This window comes from Coloeus monedula, assembly GCF_965178545.1.
Source record: "Coloeus monedula genome assembly, chromosome: 17".
Taxonomy (NCBI): domain Eukaryota; kingdom Metazoa; phylum Chordata; class Aves; order Passeriformes; family Corvidae; genus Coloeus; species Coloeus monedula.
This window is the reverse complement of record NC_138797.1, coordinates 7,207,228-7,219,012: the sequence shown is the minus strand read 5'-3', so window position 1 is coordinate 7,219,012 and position 11,785 is coordinate 7,207,228. Positions and strand designations below refer to the sequence as shown.

Sequence of the window (11,785 nt, the reverse complement as noted above, 5' to 3'; positions counted from 1 at the left end):
CAGCTCCATGGCTTCCCAGAGCTTGTGTTTCTGCTGGTGGGTGAGTGGCAGGAGATCAGTGAGCATCTGCTGGAATGCTGCCTGAGGGAGGGAAAGTGAATTCCCCTTTCCTGAGAGGGTTTGCCCAGCAGAGCAATGGATGTGATTCCCCCAGGCAACGGGGTCCAGTGTTGGGGGCTGCTGAGTGTCTGTGAGTGAGACCAGAGCTGGCAAATGCTTGAATCAAAACTCAGAAATCATCAGAATAATCCCTTCTCTGTTTAAAAAGGCAAAGGAAGCTTCAGCTCCACCACCAGGACAATCCATGCTGAACTTATTTCTCATTTTTGGCAGATAAGTGTATTCATGTCCTGCCACAGCCCTCAGCTCCAGGGGAAAGCTGCTGAGGAAAGGGCACGTTTTAATGGTGGCTGAATTAGGAATGAAAACTAGAACTGAAAACTAGATCATTCTTAGACAAGCACCTAACACTGATCATGGCTGTCAGCTTTTAATCCATGTTCTGAAGGAGAATCCCAAGAGGGTACCGTGTGCTTTGCCCTGTTTTATCTTCAAATGCTGCTGGTGCCTGCAGCCAGTTGTAGCTTAAAGCTGAGGTTTGGTCCTGGTTCTCCTGCCTGTGGGGAGCAGAGGATGTTGGGGTTATTTGGGAGGGGGGAGTGGAATTGTCAGAAATGCTGCCACATGAGCTGGAAATTTTAGCGAAACCAAGTGACCAGAACTTTCTGTCCAACAAACATTATTCTCCTTGACAGGGGATAATGGTGTCTGCTGTGGCTGCCTCCCCTATGGGGTGCTGGGTCTTTTTCTTGTGGGTCTAATTCTTTGCTTGGAAGAAATTTAAAAACCTCAGTGACTTCATGTAGGGAACTTGTCTTTGACCTGCCTTATGCTTCTATCTTGTCTTAATCCAACCAAAACTCCCAACCTCCCCCCCATGAAGACACCCGGGGTAGATCATCCAAATGCTTTTAATAAACAACTTCATTATAAAAGATGCTTTCAATTTGAACTTCATTTTGCAAGAGCTAATTTTAGTGATGAACCATACATTTCCTAATGGCACTTAATTACAATTTAAAAACCTTGTTTACAGCCCTTAAAATACTCCATTAAAAGAGGTTATTCACTCTGTATAAAAGTGCTAGAAAGTTTGTTTTTAGAAAACCAGTTGAGCTTTAACAATGGAAAGTTTCTGGCTTTGGCAGCTGTAGCTGCAGGCAGGGAGGTCAGGCACAGGGCCTGTCCAGAACCAGTGCAAGAAGGGACAGCATGAATGGCAGCCCCAGGGAGGGACACTGTGGCTTTCCCACCCCCTCCCATGGCTAATCCCAAACCCTTCACCTCCCAATGGAATGTTTACTGGCTCCTGTGGGAGATGGCAGAGCTTGTGCTGGGAGAGAGTTCTGGGAGAGGCAAGACTTGTGCCTGCAAAGGCCACTTGCTAGCTTTTCTTCCAGCAGCAGTTTCAGTTTGGCTGCTCCCCAGGGGTTCCACAGGTTCCTTTTTGTCCTTCTTGTACCCACCCAGGTCTCAAGAGTACATCAGCAGACAGCTCTGTGTTCTTCAATATCCTTGTTTAAGGAAAACACTGGTTCAAATGTTACAAAACAATCTTTCTAAAAATTGCTCCTAGATATCAGGAATCACTAAAGTAGGAAAGCTCCACAAAGCATCAAGGCTGAGGCACTCAGTAGGGTGAGGAGAACTCAAACTCCAGAGAGGTTTCTAGCAGAAGCTGGAGTGTGCAGGCTCCTGCACCCGTGTGTGGCACCCTGAAGTGGCTTGTGCTGCTGAGGGCTGTGAGCACAGCTCATGTGTTGTTACCTTCAGGTGCAAGACACTGACTACAGAGGGAGAAGGGCTGCAGGCAGGTCCCTGGCCTGTTCACCTGGACACTCAGCCGGCCTGGCCTGTGCCAGGTGCTGGAGGCTGTCCCTGTCCTGCAGGCCTTGGAGCTGTCCCCAGTCCACTCAGTACATTCCATGCTAGAGCTGGTTATCCCCTTGCACAGTAGTTTGAAACACAGACACAGTTTGTGAACAGAGGGTGAGACTGAAGGTAAAGAGAGCTGTGGAAGTGAGGGATGGTTGCTTTTTAACGAGACACTTCAATGTTGAGGATTCTTCCCCCGACTGAAGAGCTGACCTATTTATAGTAATAAAATTAATTCCAAATTCCCTGGTTATCTTTTGCAATGCTTTTAACTTTCCTTGTCACTGTGATCTGATACAAGCTCCCTCTGTGTCATGTATGCTCTTATTTCGATGCTGGTATTTAGGCATTGGTGGAAAGGACCACGCAGACCTGGCTTCAACCACAGGAGCAAGGAAGGTGCTTCAGGCTCCTCCTGCAGCCCACCTGTGCACATGGAAATAAAATGTACTTTGAACAGGAAAGCCAAGCTCATCTCCTGGTGTGGATTTGTGAGAAGCAGAATGTGATCTGTTTTCTGGTCTCATTTCTGTATCACCAGTTCTATTTTTGCTCCACCTGTTTGCATGCCAGTCTGAAGCATTTAGTGGTGTTTGGCCTGTGGGAAGATGAGAGCTGGCTCCAGGCAGAGATTGCAGACTGTACTCTGGGAGAAAACTCCTTACCTGCAGCCACAAGAATAGCTGAAACATGTAGGATTCCTAGAGGATCCCAGTTAGTCACTAGAAGGAAGTAAGTCCATCACTGGGAATAGCTAGAGGTGTGCCTAATGTGAGTGTGCCTGGATTGTGCAGCAGGGATAACAGAACCTGAGAGGTGGTGGGGAATAGGAACAGTGGTCCTGTAAGGCAGCTGGATCAGTGGGAATGGCATCTCCCTGGCAGCTTCCACCTGCTTTCCAAGAGAGGCTCAGTATGGCTGTGGCACTACAGGTAAACAGGCATGGAAAGGGTGAGAGGTGCCAGAGCTGGGGACCGGGGTGAAAAGAACCTGGGCTTCCCAGATCCAGCAGACCAGGCTAAACCAAACCACCTTCTCCTACCACACAGGGGTCGGCCAGGATGGGAATCAGAGCTTCAGATAGCAACTCCCATCTCTGGGAACCGGGAAAAAGACAAGAAATAAGTTATGGAAAAGACACAAATTTTGGGTGAGGATGGAAACTTGAAGTGGTTCTGTTTGAGCCATTCATCCACTTCACTGTTCAGTGGCAGAATAGCTCCAGGGCTTGGGCAGGCAATTAACTAAAAATAGGCACCTGAGGGAGAATTCAGTCAGCCTGACTAACTGGGATTAGAGGATAAGCAAGAAGGTAGGGTGATGGGAAGCACAGCTTTGAAGATTTGTGGAAATTTTAATTGCAGGCAGCAGAAAATGCCTCTGTGGTGTTGTTCTGTCCAGAGAGCAAAGGTGGTGCAATGGTAGAGAAAGGAAAAGGGGATTTTTTTTCAGTGAACTGCAGGAAATCTTCCCAGCAGCTGCTATTCACCTGTCAGCAAGGAAGGAATTAAAGAACAAAGAGCTGAGCTCAACAAAAGTACTGAAATCATCAATCTACCGGAGGCGAAAAAAGGATTCCAGTTGAAGTGACACCGTTTTTCAACACTGAGGCTAAAGAGCCGCAACGCTGTGAGACAGAGGATGGGACCTGTCACAATGTGGTGTGTGGGTATTCTGTCATGAAATTCAGTGGAAGCAAATGCAAGGTAACATGTTGTTCCTTCCTGCAAATGGATTTGGAGTGAGCTGTAATCCCAGGGGAAAAATGATCTTCAGCCTTTCACAGGGTTCTGGCAATCTAAGCCTGGAAGGATGGGCAAGAGTTAACCCTCTGCTGCCAGGGAGTGGCTTGGCTTGGCTATTTGTTAGTTCTTATTTCTATGGGGACATTAAGTCCCTGGCTTTCTGAGAATCCAGGGTCTGATTTATAAGGGCTGGCAAGATCATGTCCTGTCCTTTTGCTGACTGGAGGTCTCTGGGTTTATATCTTAGTTGACTGCACTGTTCCTATTGCTTTGGACACCCCCCAAGCCAGCCAATTTAAAATATTCCTTTATTTAACTAAACCCTCCTGACCAATTATGTGCCGTAGTTGCTGCCCTTGGGCTTGATCTGATGCCATCTTCCTGATACAGGTGTGCCAGGACACAGAGGGATCACAGTGGGATGGTTTGCTGGGCTCTGCCTGGCTGACTCGCAGCTGTGTCCTGGACCTGCAGCCCCAAACTTGTGGTCCAAAACAAAAATCAAAACCAAACTCTTTCTGGGATGATTTTTTTTTTATATCACATAAGCAGCACAGTGGCTGCCACAGCCCTGCACATACACCACAGAACAGATTGTAGGCTGGGCTGCAGCAATCCCCCTCAGCATGCCAAGGTTACCCTTGTCCCTTACCTCCAGCTGCATGAGCAGGAGCTTGGCTAAGCTGACTTCCACTGACTTGCCTAACAGCTTGGTGCACATGTCCTAATGGACTGGAATTCCCAAGTGCTGTAAGCTTGGATGCTCAAAGTTTTTTCTTATGAACAGGTAAAAGTTGTTCACCATAATTTGTTCTGTGAATTGCAGACTTGCTATTTCAAATGGAATTAGTCTCATTAGTTTTAGACTGACTGATAAAATACTTTCAGATTAAAAACCGTTGTGGTAGAGGAACTTTGAATCCATTTTCCTGTGCAAACACCTGGAATCAGCTCCAATGCTGTCTCTGACCCAGCTGCCTTTGCTGGGTTAGATTTTCCTTGTACTGACAAAGGTTATTGCAGTTCTGCTTGCTAAAGTAGCTGTGGAAAGCAAATCACACGTGCAAATCATAGCAAAATGAATTCCATTTATTCTTTGACAGACTACTGGTAGGAAAAAGATGTCTGGCTCTAAGTTTAGCTACCACTGCTAAAGGAATTCCAGTGATGACATCTGTTCAGAGTACAATGCAGGCAGGAAGCAAGAAAGCTGAATGTTCCGCAGTGGGAGAAGGTGTGTGATGGCATTGCATAAATCTGATAATCCTCACTGGCAGTGAGTCATCAGTTCTGACCATTTATTTCTCAAAAAATAATAATCCTCTCAACTGAAGACAGGGATAAGGCTTGCATATAATTGATAACAGTGTGAAACTCTTTAATTTGCAAAGAGCAAAGCAATAGGAGACAGGCCTGAGGTATTCAATGCTGGTAAACAGACTGGCTGCAATGCCCTGTTTACCTTTGCTAGGTTAGAGAACAAGAAGGCACTCGTTGGACTTGGAAAGGCAACATTTTCCAGTGGAGAAAAGGAAAAAGTACTGCATTCAACTCAGGGAGATCATTGCCACAGGATATTGCTGAGGTAAATAAATCTTATATTACATTTTGATACAAAAGTCTTATTTTGCAGCATTGCTGGCTAACCTAAAACAACCGATCTATGTTCTGGAAAATCAATGGATTGCTAAAGAGTCATTCTGGGAAGAATTACTAAGCTAAATTAAAAATAAAATTCTGGAGTAAAATGGAAGGGGGACAAGCCTGTGACCAAAAGAGGGACAGCTGATGTCACACGGTGGGATCATGGCTCAGCAGGAAGGAATCTGCATCAACTGAGGTGGATGTGCTCTGGGGAGATGAGGGAGGACAGTATCTGGCTTTGCTCAAGGAGCTGAGATAACATAGTAGAGGTAGGTTTTGCATTTCCTCGAATTATGGAGAAAAATATTGACAGATTTCCTGGTTTATATTGGCCTACAATGGTTCCTCTATGCTGAGGTATGAAGATCTGCCTGTCCATAGTCATAAACATGCACCAATGCAGAGTGAGTGACACCCATATGTCCTCATCTGCAGTGTAAGTGCCCAGGAACACAGGAGCAGGAGACAATACAGGTGCTAAATGACACCAGCAGCTGGCTGCCACTTCCCAGTATAACCCTTCTGCCCTGGTAGGTAGACAGCCCATGGAAGAGTTTAAGAGGTAGGGCAGGGAGCAAGGGAAGCAGGACTTTAACTTCAGGAGGCAAGGCTTGAGGAGGAGAGAACAAAAAAGGCCAGTGGAACCAAAAAGTGAAAAGTTGACTGCAGGCCCCAAACCTCAGCATCTGTTAGAACTATTGGTGTTGGGGGAATGCTTCCAATACACTGACAGAGTGTATATGAAGCTGGGACCAATTTTTCCTTGATTCTTGGATGTTACCACCATTGAGGTTAAAATACACCTTTGAGACTGCTTCCTGGATAAGCCAAAAAGGGTGCTGACCTCAATGAATGGCTGTGGTTAAAAAACCCAAAGACCCAGAAACTCATACTCTGTTCCACAACCCAAGGGAACCTATGGAGCAGGGCCTGCAGCCTGTTCTCACCCACACCTGGTACACCAGTGCTCGATGTGCCGAGCTCCTCACCCAGCTCTCTCACGTGCTTTGGTTTCCAGATCTGTTTGCATGAGGGAGATATTGAAAAGGGCCCTGTCCATACACTGCACACCAAGCTAAGCTGTGAGAGCTGCTCCATCCCCTTCACTCTGGATAGCCAGCAGGAAAAGGCAGGAAGCTGCTGCCTACAGGGGCAGAGGCTGAAGTGGTCCAAAAGCAATGTATTTCCCCATGGGGGAAGAACATGATAAGTGAAGAGAAATCAGTGCAACCTGACTTCGTTGTGTAAACAGTGTTCTAGCTACACCAGAGATGAACCCAGTGTATTCTGGTGCCTCCTATTTTTGCAATGGCAGAAACAGATTTGTGTTGTGTAAACAATGTTCACCATAACGAGTTTATCCTAATGGCTCCGAAGAGGTGATGCTGAATTCACTATGTAAACGGGCTTGTTGCTTAACACTGATGTGGAGTAAGCTGTGTTGGGTGATGGGATGAGAGGTAGCAGGGAAGGACAGCCTCTTCCCCATTGGCTTCATACAGAGCGGTATCCTGACTTCTTCTCCATGTGGAAGTGCTGGCTGGTTTGCCAGAATTGCAGTGTGGTAACATGAAATGGAAGCTGGACTCTTCAAAAGTTTAGCCCAGGATGAAAGAGTCTCAACTCCTTCTGAGGGACAGTCCTTTCCCAGAGAGGAACATAGCTCCAGCATTCTCAGGGAAGGTCAGTGCTAAGCGCGGCTCCTGATTCACAGATCAAAAATTAGATAAAATATATCCAGTCTATCAGCTGAAATCTTTCCACTGTACAGGACTGGGACTTGCACGGGGTATCAGCTGTTCCAGTCTACAAGTGCTCCCTCTGAGATCAGAAACCTCCCGTCTGACCCAGCTCTGCCAGAGCTTTCACACCCCCAAGGAAGGAAGAGTTGTGCGTTTTTAAGGCTCTCCACAAAAGGGTGACCGAAAGATCTGTTCTCCAGTGCTATTTCCAGCTTATTGGAATGCCTGGTGGAACCGTGGCAGCGTGGTTGTGCTCAAGCTGGAGGTGAAGACGGGGGGCAATGAATGAAGGGGCCCAAAGTTCAGCGAGGCCCCGGCTCCGGGAGACTCTTGAGGTTGATGTTGCAAAGTGGTGAGCAGTGGCTGCGCCTCCCCCTGCGAGTAGCCCATGACCAATCCCCCCGATGAGACAGGTGGATTGCAAGGAGGAAGATTTAGGGGGAGGAAGCCAAGAAGATGAGAGAAGTCCATGTTAGCAGCACAGAGAGCCTCTGAGAGGTTAGCAGGGCTCTTGGAAAGCAAAGCCTCATCCAGGGCAGGTGGCTGAGGTGAAGAGGACTGAGGATCACCAGATGAGAGAGACAGGCTGCCAGGGAAGTCTGACAAAAAGCTGTCCACCTCTACTTTGGGTAGTTTCTCAGGCAAATATGAGGTAGATCCAAGCTGATACTTTGGAGGAGGTTGCGGTGGGGAGGAGATGGGAGAAGAAGACTCCAAAGGATAGCTCATTCCCATTGGAAGAGAATTAGAAACCAAAGAATGGGGCATCCCTGAGCTTGGCATGGTTTGGAGATGTGTGCTGTACATGCCCACAGGCAGCATGCCAGGGAAGCTCTTACCGCCCATCATGTCTCTGGATGCCATACACAGGACAGGACTCAGCTCTTCCTTCACTGCCACAGAGGAGCTGCAGCTGAGCAGACCCAACATATCCACTGGCTCCGTCTTAATCTTCAGCAGTTCCTGGGAGTGGCTTTTCTTCATGTGCCTGGTCAGGTGGTCTTTCCTCCCAAACCTCTGAGCACAGTACTGGCACAAGAAGTCCTTCCGCCCCGTGTGCACTACCAAGTGTCTCCGCACGTCTTTCCGGGTGTAGAAGCGCCGATCGCAGTGGTCACACGGATGCTTCTTTTCCTTCGCCCCACCAGAAGCCCGCCTGGAGTGAGCTTTGAGGTGCTCCAGCAGGACCTGGGTGCTCTCAAAGGTCTGGAGGCACACCTTGCAGCTGAGGTCACCGCTGGCAGCCGCATGCATGGCCAGGTGTCGCCTGAAGCCCAGTTTGGTGTTGTAGTTCTTGCCGCACTCGGGACAGTGCAGGGCCTCCTTGTTGGGATCGTGGGTCTGCAGGTGGTTCCGAAGGTGATCCTTCCGGTGAAACATCTTCTCGCAGTACATGCACTGGTGAGGCTTCTGAGCAGAGTGCGTGGCCATATGCCTTAGGGGAGAAAAGCAGGAAAGGTCAGACAAACATCCAGCCCCTGAGGGAACACATGCTAGTTTTCCAAAATTCTCCTTGTGTCCTACACTTTATGGCACAAAAATCTCAGGTGGCATTTTACCTCCACTAAACAAGGAGCAGAGGAACACAATGCTTCAGGCAAAACCTACAGTCTGTCCCAGCAGCTGTCTCTCTCTCCTCTCCTCTCTCCTGCTCTCTGCTGAGGCTGCCAAAGGGAAGTTAGCAAAGAAAACCTCCCTAGTTTGTGACACTAGGTGAGAAAACTTCAGTTCATCAGGAGGGTCAGGCTGTGGCCAAGTCTGCTGACAGCCACTGTGCTCTGATTTCACCTTGGTATCTCACACTCTCCTACAATGTGGTTCATCTGATTTCAAGTTCTCAGTCATCACTGTTTAATTAGTTTGTGTTGTACTGCACTACATAAATGGGAACTCTACTTCTCCATACTGGAGCAACAGCTGCCATGGAATTATCCCTGTGGTTAGAGGCAGGACTTAGGAATGTAAATGCTATTTTTGCTTTTCATTCTGTTTTTTAATCTGTGAACTTCAATTTCTGTTTCTATTTCCTCCTCAGTGAAACAAAAACCAGCCTGAGCTCAGGATAAAGCATTAGCTGAAGTTCTCTGGAAGGCGCCTTAAGAGATGCCAAGTATGGTAATGTCTGGGACTCAACTGCTTCGCAAGGTAAAAGGGCATTTCCCCTCCTCCAGCTTCTCAGAAACTCAACCAAAGACACACGAGGGAGGGGGTTTCCTCTCTCTCCTGGCACTGCTGGGCAGAGGCACTTGCAGATACCTACCTATAGAGCTTGTACTTGGAAGCAAAGGCCTTGCCACAGTGCAGCTGGGGGCAGTTGTAGGGCCTCTGCTCCGAATGGGAAAGTGTGTGAGTTCTCAGCTTGTCCACGTGAGGGAAGGAGGGCTCCGATAGTTCACACTGGCATTTTCCCTGACTTTCAGTCTCTTCACCTCTTGGTCTGGGGACTAATTTCCAGCCTGTCTCTTCCTCCTCCTGCTTTGCATCTTGAATCCAGTTGGGAACACTGGGAAAAAATGCCGTCATGGCAGGTCTAGTAGAACATGGCCATGTCAAGCAGAACTCGACCCTGTGGGCGTCTCGCTGTGATGTTGTCCCAGTGCAGTTTTCTGTTGGAGCCCCCTGTGACCAAACTGCTTTAATAGCAAAACTTCTTCATCTGAAATCACAGAAGGCTGGTGTTAAGACACTGCATCCTTCACTCGTGCACCCAGTGACCATTTGAAGATGCGTGTTCCCAGACATGGGGAACTCCAATCTCCACAACATTTTTTTGTCTTTATCCCCTTAACCATTACCTGAATAAAATTATGTTAAACTTTTTCTGAATTACATTTTTTTCAACTATTAAGAGCCAGTGTTACCTGTTGGATGTACTTTCTCCTGAAAGATCATCGAAAGGTGTCTATTTAAAAGCCCTCAATTCCTTTCACTGTGTGTTTTGTGGATCACTTCTCATCCCATTTTTTCATATTCTCACTTGCTTTTGGTCTCTGCTTACATGGAATTCCCTCCTAGAGATTCTCAGAGAAACCAAGGTTCTCTTGTACTTTCTTTTCCCATCCTTTCTGCTACCAATCTGGTACACTGGGCAAGACCATCTCCAAAGCAAACCGACCTGAACCCCCACATGTGGCTGAACAGGGCTGAGGAAGAAAACTCACAATTATTGTCAATATCACACCTTTTTCTGGAAGGCAACGGATGCTGCTCCTCTTCAGAGTGGGATTACTCATTGTATTTTCACTTTTCGATTGTGAGGCAGATTCTGCCTCTCTGGATTAGCAAGTTTTCTACTCTAATGAGCAATTCTTAACTCTTTTTTTTTTTCTTTGACACTCTCACCGATTAATAATGGAAGCTCAAACTGCTTCCTGTTCAACAAAATACACCTCCTGTAAGCTCTTCTGGCTTTCATGTTGATGAGGTTCAACATTAATCTCTCTTAGCAGGTTGTTCTTGAGTTGTGTGTTGGTGAAGTACAACATTTTTATAGGTTCTAGCGCCAGCTCGACTGGTAAACGGTCAGCTGAAATAAAACCGATCTCTTTCACTCAATTTGGCTGCCTGAGAAACTCTTCTTAAAATAGCATCAAACCCTCAAGCTCTTTCTCACTCCATGATTGCTTCAGAGGAGGAACTTCCTGCTGCACATCAACATGAGCGTGAGTTGTGGGCAGGATGTGCAACTGTGAGGGAACAAACCAACCCCCGGCAAGTGCTGAAGGAACGTTATGAAGAGCTGAAATAACAATTACTGTGACTACACCATCACCCCCAATACCATGGATGGCTCCCTCAGGGTGGAAAACACTGGGAAATGGGATCACTCCAAGAAAACATGTCACTGTGAGGTTTGGGAATGCCTGTTAAGAACAAAACTTGGTTTTGTGCAGGCTGAATCTACGTGGTCAGAGCAGAACAATAAAGGACCAGAACTGCTGAGGTGCCACTTTGGGACAAATCAGCGTGATGTGACAGCTGCTCTGACCCCTCAGGGTGCAGGAGGCCTGTGTTTCAGAGCAGTCTGTCTTTCTGGGTGCTAAAACCATGAGTATTTCACCTCTCTATGAAATATGTCCCAGAAAATATGAGTGTTCTCTACCTCTTGCTCCAGAGCTGTGCCAGTGTCCCGGGAGTCTCCGCCACTTTCACCAGGGAACTGCTCCTTTCCCTCCAAAAAAGCCCGGCCATCTGGGCCAGTTTCAAAGCTACCTGGAAGAAGACAAGAGTTTGGATTTTGATGTCTTTAATAGTAAGGTGGATAAACGATCACACTAGAATTTTAGGGAATTCAGAGGTGCTGTTGCAACCGCCTTGCAAACGGCGGAGGTGCCGGGGGGTGGCCGCGAATTGCCCTCCAGGTAACTCGCTCCCCCACTCCGGCACCTCCACTGTTTGCCTCGGAAGCCAACCGGGAGATCCCCACCCCCGGGAGCGCTCCGTGGATAATGCAACCCCGGTGGAGCGGGACCACACATCCCACCCCCGCCCCACAGCCCGGAGGGGAGGGAGGCGGGCCCGGCCTACGCCCCCCCCCCTCCGCCCCGCATCCTCCTCCTCCTCCCCACACGCCCCCCTGTCCCCTGAGGGAACCCCGCCACCGAGGGGAGGGTACGGCCGTGCCACCGCCCCTCCCTGCGGTGCCGCCCCCCTCCCTCGCCCCCCCGCGCTCACCCCGTTCCCCCGGGCCGCGCCAAGCGCGGCTCCGGTCCCGGCCCC

General features: G+C 48.3%; 1 protein-coding gene across 1 annotated transcript; it reads right to left on the bottom strand.

The window, feature by feature from the left end:
- Nucleotides 1-6,273: 6,273 nt before the first annotated feature.
- PLAGL2 (PLAG1 like zinc finger 2) lies at nucleotides 6,274-11,782 on the bottom strand. The gene is made up of 4 exons (XM_082292952.1): nucleotides 11,741-11,782; nucleotides 11,169-11,278; nucleotides 9,327-9,722; nucleotides 6,274-8,501 (listed from the first exon to the last, which is right to left on the bottom strand). Exons 3-4 carry the CDS (start codon nucleotides 9,587-9,589, stop codon nucleotides 7,280-7,282), a joined length of 1,485 nt encoding a protein of 494 aa, XP_082149078.1. The 5' UTR covers nucleotides 9,590-9,722; nucleotides 11,169-11,278; nucleotides 11,741-11,782; the 3' UTR covers nucleotides 6,274-7,279.
- Nucleotides 11,783-11,785: the final 3 nt, after the last annotated feature.